Consider the following 14,975-nt stretch of genomic DNA (forward strand, 5'->3'; position numbering starts at 1 on the left):
TTGGGATATTTTCATTTTAACGACATTCCTAACAGATCTTTGTTTTGCCTCCCTTCTCTTCCCCACCTTGGGGTTTCCCCAAGTCAGAAGGAGAGCCTCATTCTGTCGAACCTCTCAGATCCACAGTGATCAGGGATCAGTGGAGCAAGCTTGCTTGACCTGTACGGGTTTTAGCTCAACATGTCTAAATCTATGCAGTCTCCAAATGGCTCATTAGCGCTTTTTCTCACTTCACCATGTTTGAAATGAAGGCTACGATACACTGCTCCTTTTCTCTTGTGGAATGAGTACTGCTTTCCCTTGGCAGAGTATCCAGGGATATCCTCAGTGTCAGGGTGGGTAATTCTTCGTCATTCACTTAATACCAATAATTGGCTCAAACCCAGTAACGTGGTACAGCCTGGTGAGCCGGCAGCACTGTACCTGTGGCTTGGCTACTCTGCAGAATACCTCCAGAACACACCTATGACTAAGGCAGCGCTCCAGCGAAGATCCCTCACCCTGCCTCTCTGTGAACTGCTACTGCTGTAATTTCGGTATTATTCAAACAAGTCTCTACAGCACAAGATCAAACACTCTTAACTGCATTTCCTTCTTTCTGCAGGGAAAGGAGGATTTACCACTATTTCATAACAACAAGCGAGCACACAGCTCCTGCCCCTGGAAGAGCTGTGAACCAGGTGTCACAACCTTGCTGCCCTTCCTCCACCCTTGTCCCCCTTTTCCTACGACTGTTCCCCCATTTTACACTCAGCTCTGCTCCAGACAGAGAAGACCCGAAGACTCACGGAAAGAATGACTCTGCTAAGGTGTGACCGTTGTTATGAAGAGGCCTTAAAATCCTCCTCCAGGACAATGGTATTTCACTTCTTTTAATCTTTTTAAGTGGCAGTTCAGGATATAGTGCTGAAGTGTGCATTTTGGAGACATGCTTTCAAGTGAAAATAACACACCAGTGGTTTTGGGGGTTTTTTTTCAATTAAATATTATTATGACCACAGAAAACACTATGGATATTAAATAATGTGTTTCACGAGATCAGAATGATAGAGCAGTTGTCCTCGCTTTATGCACGTTAACAAAACTCACCTCTTGCTCATACGTACAGCCTGCTTCAGGCGGGAGGCCTGAATTGTTTTGAGAACAGGTAATGTTCACATTACTGAGTGACATGTTCTCGCCTGAGCACAGTTTAGATTGACAGGAGAAGGAGGGAATTTTATCCCATTTCTATCTAAAGGGAAAAGTGTGAACTCGTTTCAGACCACTAGAAGGCAGGAACTCCTGTGCTCGAACGACACCATACACACAATCTAGACTACGGTCCCAGACCAGCCATTCAACAAAAACCTCCTTTGCCACAAATGTCCACGGCATTGGCACGAGTTTAACGTTAGAAACAAACGACCTTTTAACATTCTTCCTGTAACAAGTTTTTAACACAATATGATTAGAAGATTCTGCCTCTTTCTGTGATTTCCCAAAGGAACCTGCAGTCAGGATCAGGCAAAGACAGCTCTCTGCTCCACCCGCTGAGTAATTTTCTTTCACTCTAAGTCGGTTACAAGTCGGAAGGGTTAAATGGACAGAAAGGCACCTGCTTCTAACCCACAGTATTATATATGACTTCTGGTTTTCTAACTGGAGGCGAATACTTTAGTGGGTGGAGCGGTGAATAAAGCCCGTGATGGCATCTCTTGGGCCCAAGTATTCCACATTCTGGATCATTTTAAACTCAATGGGTGGCACCTATTAATCCTTAATTAACTCTGGAAATTCTTGTCTGGCAACAAATGAAAAAAACAAGCTTACTTTGATGTACAGACTAGAGGCAAGAGATGAAGTTCTGTAGTTTATATGTGTACTTTGGGTGTATTTAAGTACAAAAAAAAGATCTTTGGAGCCAATGTGCTGTAGTTATTATACCAGCATAAAACACTACCGCTGATCCAAGCCCAGAGAAATCAACAGAAATTATTTCAGAGGATTTTGGCTCAGATCTTGCAATGTTAAAACACTAAGACTTTCAAACTGTCTACGCTGCAAACTCCCAACACATCATACAGATAATGTGTCCTGCCTTTAGATCAGCGCACCTGAACAACAGAGGCAGCCTAGCCATGACAGTGTGGAGCTCAGCATTGAGTGGGTCGTTATTCCTCTCCAAGCCAATCATCTTCTAATACTACAGAAAGTTCTGTATATTACCAAAAAGAATCTCTCTGCCACTTTACTGTAGGTTGCCCAGACCTCTTAGAAAATCCCGAGCTTCAAAGAGTTTCAAAGCAATTATCAAATTATGCCATTAAAATAATAAAATAATAATAGTCCCTGCAAGCACGCAAGAATGCAGACACACTTCTCTTCTGCAGCATTTGTCCAAAAGTAGTTGTTGCTCTGAAAGACTGTTAAAAAAATTCTGCTTTCTCAACGAAAAAAGGGAAAAATGAAACAGGACTCACCATCCTCATGCCCTTCTCTATTCCTCCGTCGATGTCTGTCTCGCCGGTGGCTAATAACCGACTCCGTTCCTGTTTCATTGTCCAGGCCATCCCGGCTGCTGGCAGCATTTGGGCTGTGAGAGAACAAATAGAAAGAAACAGTGGAGTCACCTCTTTTATTCTTTTTGTTAAAAACAGTTGCAGTCGTAAGCGTGTCGGTTTAGAAGCCAGCACACCACTGAGCTGCAGTCTTGCTGCAGCACAGCAACCTCCCCCGGACTGCTCCGCTCGCCCCAAAACTACCTGAAGGGTGAAAAGACAGTTCAGTATCAACGCCCGGAGACACAGCGCTATTTGCACAAGCGGCACCATCGTGATGTCGAAAAAGCCGCCAGAAGACGCACGGAAATTCCACTGGGAAAACCAGCCCGCTGATGGGCTGAGCAAAGGGAACATTTTAGCAGGCGCTGAGGCGACAACTAACTACAAGGCCGCTTCAGCTGCCAACACGCTTGCAAAGGAGACGGCATTTCAGCACAGTCCCATCACGACAGCTTTAATTTCGCAATTTGCGGCATACCTGCCTAACACAGGGGCAAACAGATAACCCTGGTTTCTGGAAGAACAAAACTTGTTGACCCCAACACTTATCTCGGCCTCCAAAACACCCCAAGTTCCTGTGCATCTCTCAAACCCTCCCATGCTCATCTTGAAGATCGCAGATCCAAGAAATACATACAAGTACGTATCAGCTCCTCTAGTCATGCCAACAGATGACATGCTCGGTCAGGGGCTTGTTCTCAACCTGTGAATTGAGTTGCCTTTTCTACAATATCCAAATAGAAATGTTTTTTAAACCAAGCACAGTGTTTCAGCTCACTTCCTTAAGTGCTTGTTCACTCTGAACAGGTTTGTTTTCCTGACAACAACCCAAGCCAGGTACGCGGCATGCTGACAGCCAAAGGGCAGAAGCTACAGCTCACGGTGGCCACTTTTAACACAGAGTGCTGACCTTGAAGGTTGAAGTCTTGCAAGTCACAGCAAAGCTCAACATCATTCAGTGCACGTCTGTGAAATGCACAAACAGACCCCAGGTCCTTTCCTCGTGTTCTCAACTGTTTGAAAGCTACACAGATACACGAGCAGAACACGAATCTAGGAAGTCCCAGTGAAGGAACACGATGAGCAAGTTTGGTGTGGGCAAAAAGCAGAAAGATCTTGATGATGATCTCAGCGGGCAGATTTCTTCCACTCTGCTTTTGTGAGGGCTCTACTGAGAGTCACTGTCTCGCTACGACAATTAGCCAGAACAAAAGGTCTCACGGAGGCAGCAGAGAATTTGTCCCCATGGTTTAGGGCCACTTCCTGGGATGACTCCAAACAAACAGCAACGACAGCTCCATACTCTTGAACTTCCAAGCACTGAGGAAGGGCCACTTCTCAGTTCATATAAACCAGACTCATTCCAACAGACAAACCAGGCTGGCTAACCAAGAGCAGCGGCTGTCACACAGACCGCTCATTCGCAACCATCTGTTTCAAGATCTCTGCTGGCAAAAAAAAATTTTAAAAAAATCAGTCCTGGTAAAGCAGAGTTGGCTGGAGCAAAGGGGAAGATGGAGACGCTCTTTTTCCCCCCGTGGAACAGAACTGGCTTAGTTATTTAGTTTCCCCTCAGGCTCCATGTATCTCTGCTACTCTTACATTCTATAAGCTACCCTGAAGTGCTCACATGGAAGGAAAGAAGCCTCTTGGAGTGCTGGCAAACGTCATAGCTCATTTTAATGGACAAAAATGACCTAAAGCTCCTGAAAATATAACAGTGCATGATCTGACGTGGGCTAATGCTCTGCTGGGAAAGATTTCCCATAGAAAGTTACTGGTCATACTGCTCCTCTCTGTCCCATAAATACCACCCATTTAAAATGGAGTCCCAGTTCACATCTGCCCTTTCCACCTGTAATTTACTCCTGACATGTCCTGCTTAAGCATAACAGCCATCATTACATTTACACCGAAGCATCAGAGTCATTAATGTATTCCTCCAGAGTCATTAATGTATTCCTCCCAGAATTCCAGGAGGCCGGAGTTTCTGCCACACGTGTTTTACACAGGGAACTAAACTACCAATGATCTAACCAACTGGTCCCACGGCTTCTGTGGAAGCCGGACCCAGAACCGGCATATGTGGAGGCACATCTGTGTAGTGTCCCATTTACGAGGTCTGCTGAAAGGCCGCCTGCACGCCCCCACACACTTTCTCTGCGTTGAAGAAATGTCCTGACATGCCCACCCCATGAATTAGGAAATCGGGGTTGTTATTCAAGAAAACATTTGACTGCACATTTTAAGCCCTAATGAAGCTACCAAAAGGCAAGCATGTAAGTGTTGTCACAAGTACGTCTGCATTTCTCGTTTCAGCCCAGTACAACTGGAAGGGGAAGGAAGGTGACGGTTTCCTAAGGTCCCCTGCGAGGCTCTCTGACATCTCAGCAGCACCATCTAGTGACTCGCTGATACCTCCCACTACCAAATCGCTTCCTAGGCTGAACCCGCCTACAAAAGGTGGTTTACACCCCAACAAAGGGTGCAAAAAGGAACCTCACAGCTGGCTTGTTTCCTCTCTCATTGCTAAGCCAATTAAGTTCAATTCCATTTTCAGCCCATACCCCAGAGCTGGGTAAGAAAGGTGGCTCAGAGGTCACTGTTCTCAACTCACCCATGCATCTCCACCACTAAACCAGGAGCAGCCTCACCCATTCAGATGAACGTGGATTTGGCAACTGCTAAACAGAAGCAGTGGAGCATGAAATACAGGATGAACTTGAGAACCCTCATCAGGGAGGGAAAAAGTAAATTTTCTTTGGATTTCATCAATGATGAAGCAAAATACCAATGCTGTCAAGCAGCTAGTTGAGATTACCACTTCCCCTCTGATAAGGGTCTCATTCCCTTGCATGGTGTTGCCTGCTGGCCTGTCCGCTTCATCTGTTTACCGTGTTCTTTGTCGTCCAGCAACGTTTCTGTTTGCACAATTACACAACACATAGCTCAGCTGGGGCTTCTGACAGAAATAAAGCCTCAATCAATGGTGAAGAGGGAAGACAGGAGATGACAGATCTCTGGTAGTTTGAATAGCACCAAAGAAAAACCTCAGGGATGTAGGAACCAAGAAGGTAAGTCACACGTACGGAAGGGGAGGTAACACGTGAGTACAGAGCAATACTGAAGTTACAGTTGTGGAAGTTACGGGGCTGCACTACCGATCTCTTGAACGGAGACATCATTCAAGGAGACCGTAGGCAGGAATGCCACTGAACACACTGAATCACCACGTGAAAATCCCGAGAAACATCATTTTCAAAAATTGCTGGAGAATTCTCAGTGATCAGAAGAGAACCACAGTCATCATTCAAGTTCTGGAAGCCAAGTTTTGCAATGGAAGACTTGAGCAGCTCAACTTCCTTCCTTTATCCAAGAGAAACAAATGGATTAAAAAGACGGTAGATTCTTCATCACTTGGAATCTTTAAACCTAGAGTGGGTGAGTTTTAAAATGAAATTCTAATAGCAAAAGAGAATTAAGGGCTTCATGCAGAATAACTGAGTGAGATACTCTGCTGCGTGTTACGGAAATAAACTTAGGTCATCATTAGGCTCTCTTCTGGACTGAAAAAATAAAACACAACAGCAAAAATCACTGTGAAATGTTAAGACATTCAATTGTGAAGAGAAGAACCAAAAAAGGCATTAAGGGAGAACAAGTTTTAGTCCAGAAGACCTCCCCCACCAGCCAGATTCTCTCCTGCAGTTTAAAACAAGAAAGAAAAAAAAGAGATGGGGGAGAGAGAAAGAAGGAAGGTGGTTTATCTAGGAATGAGAACACAAGCCAGAAAGCATGACCTCCTGTGTTGCGACTCCTGACTCAGCGTGACCCGAGTAAGTTACTTCACCCCTTTGAGGATTCCCGCATTTGCTCTGTAATATGAAGATACCATCACTTGCAGCGCTGTGCTGCCTGACGGCATGAAGATACCCGATTTTTAGGAGACTATGGAGGACAGCAGGTGCATCAGCAGAGCACAGCTTAAATCGCACGGGTCTGAGTGCACGCAGCTATTAGCAGGGAGCGGCTCCACGAACACAGACTTCTGCCTAACTTACAGTGTACTTATTTTTTGAAATAAAGTTTGATCTTGCAGCTATCACATGTAGGTGTAGGTCAGGAAGACAAAGAACTCGTTCTATTTGCAGCCATGTGACTGCACTCACACAGGCCTCTCCCTGTCCAGATCACGCCATTCATGAACGCAGGAGGGCAGTACAACCCTTGCAAGACACGCAGCGTCAGGCAGGGTCAGCATTCCCCAGGATTTTTTGTCCCCTCTGGAAGGCAATTATCTGTAAAAGGCTCATTCACAACAAGAGCTCCTCAGAGCTCTTCCAGGCAATAAATATCCCAGAACGCAATGGAAATGCATGACACCGGGCAAATCAAGACCACGTCGCCATCTCCAAACATATACTAAGATCACAGGTAGAACCAGGTCCTGCTTGAAATCCTCCCTGTGTAAGTTCAGAGGGCTTTCCTGAAAATGAAGGTGTTCTGAGAACGTACATTGGCTCTGCACATGTTCAGAGGCAAGAACAAGGCTACCATTAAAGCAGACGACTCCCAGCCTGGCTAGACGCAGTTCCAGCTGCCAGCCTCTGTGTGCACATGGAGGAGGCATTATTCCATATGGAAATTTTTGCTCTGGATATCAGTGTTCTGCTGGCTCTGCATACTACATAATTATACAGAACACAGTCATAAGAAGCTGTCATCTGTACACTACGAAAAGCATTTTGGGCTCCCTCATTACTTAACTCTTCCACAGTGGGTTTCAAAATGAGATATATAGGATATATATTTCATTCTAATAATGGCAGGGTTTTTTCCTTCCCATCCCCCTTTTAATTCCTCAGTTCTAGTAAGTATATTATTTTTCTAACGATAACAATAAATAGCTGGTTTGCAGCAGCAGGGAGAAACGTGGAGAAGAAACAGACAGGAATTGCATTTTTTGGTTTTTAAATAAATAAAAAGACAACTTGCTCTTACTGGAATGATGGAGGCCGGGAATCTCCAATGCCGCCTGTTCTCTCAATGGGTGGCGGAAGGTCCGTATGGCTCTCGGTGCACTGGGAGCCCGTGTCAGAGTGGGAGCTTTCAGCCAGGACCAGCTGTCAACAGAAAACAGAGAATTACACACACTTGTATGGGTTTCTCCGCTCCGACGTAAGGTGTTCAGCCCCTGCTTTGCTAAATATTCTGTGAGATCTAAGGGAAACAAGAGGAAAGGAAGCGCTTAGTGTCCAGTTGCATGGGTTCCTGCCAAACTTTCATAAAACCAGGTTACATTCAGTCTGAACATGACAACATCATCAGCTACGATAGGCATAAAATTCCTGCAAGCACCACAAAACTTTCCTCCTCTCGGAACAAGCACACCAGGCAGGGAGTGCACTTTTTCTTGTGACTTGCCATTACAGCATTCTCTGAGTTGCTGAAGCACGCAAGTTGTCAGCATTCCTTGCAAAATGCACACACGCCGCAAGACTGCACTCTCCGTCTGGTTTCGCCATGACAAAAATAAAAAGCAAAAGCTGAAAGTTGACGGCATGATGGCCCAAACATGGAATATACATCAAACCCCCTAAAACTCACCATCTAGTCTGCACCAATCACCATATCTCAGAGTTGCCACCATCTCTATTAAGAGTCTGAATTAAAACCGAAATCCACCAAATCTCAACAGCCAGGTACTTTAGGAGAGGGACCAGATTCCTGATTTTCATCATATTGTGTCTCTTGTGCCTGTTTTCTCTCTTAACGTTCCCTTAAGGCAGAGCTGCAGACCTGAAAAGTCATTTTCCAATCATGCCACAAAACCCAGGATATGCAGTGTGCACCTTTCTGTAATTCAGAATGACCTGAAAACTTGTACAAAACTACACCTTCAAATCTGACATTCACATTCATGGAAGCCGAAGGTGCCTGGCAAGCTGTCAACCAGCGTAGAAGGAATGGCTGCAGAGCACCCAACACACAGAGCTCACATGGAAATAGGTAATTTAATATATGCTGCAACAATCAATCTTCCCCTTATAAACCCCAAGCATCTATATACAGCCTGGTGCGTTGGGAATTATTATGTACTCCAGTCCCATTACAAGGGAGGGTGTAAATTCTTCATATAATGACTAATGGTGGTGCACATGATTTCTATTTTCTGCCAACGTGCTTTGTGTTAAGCATCCTTTCGTACACTTAGGTGAAACTGGTTTTCCACATTCTTTTTTTTTTTTTTGCATCTTACTAGGGCTGGAAAAAGCTCCTGGCTGAAGTGTACGGCCAGGAACCAGGCAGAGTGGGTCCCTTCTCCACCGATGATTCAGTAAATGTTTTGTAAGAAAATCAGCATTTGTGCCTCAGTTTCCTAACCCAGAAAGGCAGGATACTACCAATTGTGCACAACTGAGATTAAATTAATTAACACGCCTAAATGCAATTTAAATCCTAGGGCAGAAGAACATACACTGGGTAAAGCACCACTATAGAAAAAACAAACAACGTGCACTGATGCAAGATTCCTTTTCATTTATCTCTGCAAACAGAATGTGGCATTTCCCAGGTAGCAGTTCCAGTTCAACTTCACCTTCTAGATGAAGGCAATATTTTTTATTAAAAAGCATAGCAGTGGAGAAAGAGATTCCAGTGCTCTACTATTTAAACCAGGAAGGCAGATGACCAACATAGGAGGGTTTGCCCAAAATTAAAATGGAATTCCACCAACTGAAAGAGTTGGTTAGTATTTTAAATGACTACAAAAATTAGTCTCCCATTAAGCTGGGCATCCTGTGCAGCCAAACCCCACCAAGGGGTGCACTTCAGACACAGAAGATGAAGGAAAAGGCAGGGAAGCGGCATTGCCGATACCGCAGTACTGAGGACAAATCAAGGCAAAATGAAGCAACTTGCTCAGCCTCACTCACACAGGAGGTCTACAGCAGTCCTGAAAGCAAATCCAGACTTTGCACATCTAGTTCCATACTTGCCTTAGTCTAATTTGAATGTTTTTGCAAGAACAGGGGGGGAAAACCCCGCCCAATCAGAAAGGAAGCTAAAACCGATTCATACATTTCAACAGTCCACTGACCACACACACCACTTTCTGGCCACCACCAACAGAAGCTGAACTAGTGACCTTGAGGTGAAAAGCTTTATATCCTATTACCAATCCCCTGAGCCATCTAATTGCTTCGCTAAGTCTCTTTAAACAATATGATTATAAGGTCTTTAATTAAATAAACGCTCAAATAAGGATATAGATTATTACCTTTTACTAAGAGGCAACAAGGTCTCGGCTTTCCTCTGGTTTTAGCTGTGGAAGAACTAGCCCTTCGTAAGAGATTCCAACTATAACTGGTTAATTTATCAAGGGCTAATTCTAATATAATCACCAGATAGACACTAGCTGTTAAAGAAGGGGATGGACAGAAGAGGGGCAGGAGGGGACTGGCGTTGAGGATGCAGTATATTACTCCTAAGAGCATGTACCATAAATATGAGAAGGCAAACACACACCGACTGTCAGAAAGGAACTGCCTGAAGACAAAACAGTTCTCCAGCACCACATGGAGTCAGCTGCATTATTCAAACTCTTATCACCAAAGCAAGAGCAACACAGGAAACACTGAAGGGAAAAACAACATGCGCTTTCCTAATTAAGCTTGCTTTCTTTCAGGTGGGGAAGTTAATGGGAGATGTTTAGAAACCATGTTGGCATTATGGAGATGCAAGAACATCTCTGAGCCTGGCTCATCCCCTGAGGAATCTCTGTGCAAGTGCTTTTTCACTAACAAAATCAAACCAAGGAATAAAAAGACGAAAAAAGGGGGGAAAAAAAGAAACTGGGTGTAGGCAAGATCTATACATCCCCTCGCCCTTCACATTCTAAATTGTGCCACGCTATGCAAACCAGCATGCTGACCAGAGTTATTTGAAAGCAGGAAAACATGTTCCTTCTTTAAGCCTTTTTCTGCTGGTGTCTCCAAGATGAGCTTGATGCGATGAGCCGACAAGACAAACCCTTTCCACCTTTCAGGATATTTGTTCTTCAGCATTTCCCTGCTCCTGGAGGAAGAAGCCTTGGCAATGCAGGACCCCGTTACGAAGGCAAACCCACCGTACTGATCGAGGCTGCAGATCATCTTGGGAGTGCTACTGAGAAGAAGCAAAATCCACTGCAGCAAAGCAACTCCTTTGTGAGTATTGCCCCTGGGCTGTGATCTCCTGAAGGATAAAGCACTGGGTGCATCTTCTTATCGACCTTCAGTGGGATCAGAGTCACAAACAGCCTCAGACTATGCCATTACCATTATAAAGGGAAGAGGGCTGCAGAAATTACCCATGCTAATCTTCCAGCTGCATTCAGGAAATACACCACTTCAACCTTGAATCAGTTCACTTCCAGATATAGTGAACTCGGACACATTCAAACTCAAGGAAAGAGACCAGCAATATCTCCCGTTTCCGAGCAGCTTGGTAATCCCAGATAAAGGTCTTTCAGATTTCAAGTAGTAAAGCACAAGCACAACAGCCATGATAGTGCAGAACTCCTCAGGTTTACCTTCCCAAGCTCCACGCTGCACTGGCTGTACTGCTAATTGCAGCCTGGCTCAGGCATTTCCACGCAAAGTACACTCGCTGTAATTTAGACACATCCTTTGGGGTGAAATTTTGCCCCTGAGCAATAACAATAAATAAATAAAGCCAAGAGTGTCACAGTTCAAATACGTTGACTAACATGATCTTACTCTTATGATAACCAGGACCTGGGAGCTCCTGCAAGAGGACTTGATTTCTGAGATTAAAGCAAGAGAGCTTGAAGCAATTACACTGTTAAAACAAGACAGAGACTGTCCAGATCTATGTCTGCTTACAAGTGGAGCACTCACCCTTCATCAAAGCTTTCATTCTTCACTTACAGATCTCTGTGCTCAAGAGCACTAGAATATAAATGGATGGCTGCAGACCAAATTAACAAAAACACCACAAAAGAGCATTAGAAAAACATTTGTTGTGCTAGAAACGAAAATCTGCAGTAGAAGATGGCACATGCAGCAGGATTATTAAACCTGCACTGCCTAGCTGATTTTTCCCTAACATCAAAAGGATCGGGAGGGTAGTGTAACACCCGACACAACGGGATACCGGACTCAGCGGGAGCTTCCTAGCAAGTGAGCAGCCCTGCCTCGTTCCAGGCACCTCGCAAAACGCCTTCATTTTGATGAGGGTTTGCCAGGGACTGCAGAAGAGGAAGAATTCTTCGGGGCTGTACACTGGTTGACAGACTTCACGTGTCCCTGCCCTGGCAGCATGTGTGGGCACACAGAATTGCTGCTCGCGGCTTTGCCGTGCTAGCCAGGAGTTCCTCTTTCTCCCCACAAGCGACACCCTGTAAATCATTACGTGTCCTATCAGCTTTAGGATAAATTGCATCCTCTTCTTCGACAAGCTGTGGTAGGGATAAAACGCTCCAGTATTGTATCACTTTGAATGGAGCAGATAGTGCACTGTTAGACCGCCACGCTACAGACTTCTCACTGTGTTTTCGCGAGAAAAACAGTGTTAACCCCAGCCTCCTGGCCAGAAGCCAGCCCTGATAATTATGTCACCCATCAAGCTTCCCCTGCCGTTTTGACGGGCAGTGGCATTTGAATCCTTTTCTTTCCTGGCACCGTGTTGGTGCCGGGTGCTGCTCAAGGGCATGCCTGTGGGCTGGAGCGGGTTCCACCCCAAAGGACTGCGTTTCAGTGTGAAACGGGGATGTCTTGCATGGTGCACATGGAGGAAGTTACTAAAGAAGTGTGGAACTAATTGCAACTGTTGATTCAGTTCATTCCATCAGACTGAATATTGTTTGGATTTTCAGCTGAGGTCCTACCATCACATGCACTACTAAATCTTTCCCATTCGTGGCTGAAGACACCAGACAACAAGAACCAGTCTGGGAAGAGGAAAGAGCAAACATTGGTACACTCAGCTCTCATATTCTCATCTGGCTAAATATTTATTAGCCTATCAGCATGAAAACTACAATATTTAAATTCTCACTGTTACCGAGAGCAGCAGCAGCTCCTGGTATTTCTCTCAGCTCAGGGAGAGGTGAGTGACTGATAACAGTAACTAAAGAAATACCCCAAAAGAGCCATTTGTATTTTTGACAGCAACTTCAGAACAGCCACATTCATCTACAAGTTGAAAGTAATTATTTCCTATAAAGTCACAGACATCTCAAATCCCCAGCCAAAGCTTCAGAGACATGGCCCATTATCCACACGAAGGCTGCTCCCGAAGGACCAATTGCACAAAAGGACTTACTGATGAGGCCTTTTATTCCAGCAGGAATTCTGTAAAAGGCAGCAACAGGACTCTGCATTGCCAGAAGGCCTGAAAAAGCCTATCAGCAACGTGATGTTTATTTTAGTAAAGAGAAATTGTCTATGCCGGGGAGATTAGGCTTCCCCCTTTCTTCCTGCTGAAAACTACAGGACGTTGGTTTGCTCCAACCATGGACCACAGATACTCAGAGAATACAGGATCAGGCTTACAGAGCCTGGAAATCAGAAGCTGTAACAGGCTAAAAGGAACAACTTTAAGCAATCTGTGGCTGCCAGGTAAAGGGTGAGCTTCTTCAGCGTTGAGAGACAGAAAGACACAGTCTGGGTTTCAAAACAAAATTGTCAATTTTACCTGTGATTTTACCATCTGCCACCTCCTATCATTTAGAGAAAATATTGTATCTTCATGAAACAGAGTACCTCAGGTGACTCCCAGATTCTGTCAAGCATCCGAGGTGTTTGTTTATGGCACAGCACAGCAGGCTAGCTGTGAAACAAATTCAGTTTCACTGACCGAGAATTCGCAGCAAATTCCCTTTAAATACAGGATTACCTGCCTCTTGGAGAACACGCGGAGTGAGAACGGGAGGGGGGAAAAAAGGATCTGCAATACCATAATCCTATTTCCATGTCTCGCCCTTCCACATTTTTTCAGTAGGTTGGTGACTTTTTCTGAGGGCTTACACATTCCTCACCCCAGCTAAAACCTGCGTACATCAGAGCAACGCAGAGACCTGTGCTGAGCGTACCCAGGCTTCTGCAAACGACAGCAACTTCTTCTGCCACACGACTAAGGAAGTCAGGTTTCCTTACAGGCCTCTTCCTCCACCTGGGGCTGAGATCACAGTTAGAAATAGGACTGCATCCTTCAGTTCAAACTTGGGTTAAATCTTGGTGAATTCCTCTGCGTATCACAACAGACTCTTTAGCAAAGAGAAAGCCCTAAGATCGTAGAGCTTTGGAGTTTCCTCATTCAGCACATTCGTTCATTTTTTCTTCAGGTCCCTGCTTCTTCCTCACCTCTTTCTCATAGAGATCCTAGCACTCCAGCTTCCCCTTCAGAGGAATTTTATTCTCCTATACTAGGGCTCAGATCCCTCCCTAGTACCATTCAGGTACCTTAAAGCTCAGGAAAGTTGTGGGTGATCCCGCCTCCCTTCTTTGTAAGCTCTAAACGTTATGGAAAAAGATACAATATTGTGTTAATATCCTCTTCACTTTGGGTCAATTTGCCTCTGTTTTCTCCTGGGTGATAACTCAAGTCTATCAGCAGATGAATGCGCATAAATATAACTTGTGAAAAGGAGAAACCGGACCTGAAATCAGTTCGTTTTACACATAAGAAACCAACAAGAATCTGCTTCTGTGGATTTTCATTCCCGGCCTCTGTTCTGTGCTGAATGGCCACAATGCACTTTGCTGAAGATCATTTAACAACCCTGAAGTTCCTGCGCTGCCTTGGATGGTAGAAGCCGAAATGGTTCTACTCGACAATTTTAATTGCAATTGCAAATACAGCGTCTAAAAAGCTTATGTACAAACAGGACAAGCATCATCTGTTGGCACCCAGATAACAGCAGGAAAAAAAAAAAAGGAAAAAAAAAAAAAGAGAAAGACTCCCACAAGGCTATGACATCACTGCCAGCCAATGGGAAATAGCGCCCATTCCCAGCAGCCAGCCAGGGAATGGTTCCCAGATGTTGCAAAGCCTTCCTAAAAAACACAGATAACAGCCAACCCGCTTGGTGCAAACTGCTGGCAGAGGCCGCTCGCCTGGCTCCGACCTGGCAGCAACCACAAGCCAGTTCTTTGCACGGTCCCAGCTTCCACTGGGAGGCTGTCCCTGGGCTGTGCAAAGAGAAGAGAAAAACGTTTTAAACCTCTGCAAAAAGCCTGAAGGTAACGTGTTCTCTTCCATACCACCTACTTTCCCAAATTGCCCAGTAAGGAGCTGAACCTGAAAAGACAAAAACGCATTCATAATTTCGCTCAGCTAAGCGGTTCCAAAGAACTCAAAACAAATTATCCCCTGAGAAAAATTGTATCCTATGGTTGATGTGTGTGCGTGGCAGCAGAAGAGGCACAG

The 14,975-nt window shown here is 44.9% G+C and overlaps 1 protein-coding gene across 2 annotated transcripts in view; it reads right to left on the minus strand.

Annotated features, from left to right (window-relative positions):
• Window positions 1-14,975, minus strand: part of DVL1 (dishevelled segment polarity protein 1) — an 88,483-nt gene that overhangs the window by 31,701 nt on the left and 41,807 nt on the right. For both annotated transcript variants that reach the window (XM_086475962.1, XM_086475961.1), the window contains exons 3-4: window positions 7,545-7,666; window positions 2,463-2,575 (exon numbers count right to left, since the gene is read on the minus strand). In XM_086475962.1, the coding sequence (XP_086332088.1) occupies window positions 2,463-2,575; window positions 7,545-7,666 (235 nt within the window). The remainder of the gene's footprint in view (window positions 1-2,462; window positions 2,576-7,544; window positions 7,667-14,975) is intronic.

This window comes from Leptosomus discolor, chromosome 20, assembly GCF_034619465.1.
Source record: "Leptosomus discolor isolate bLepDis1 chromosome 20, bLepDis1.hap2, whole genome shotgun sequence".
Classification (NCBI taxonomy): Eukaryota; Metazoa; Chordata; class Aves; order Leptosomiformes; family Leptosomidae; genus Leptosomus; species Leptosomus discolor.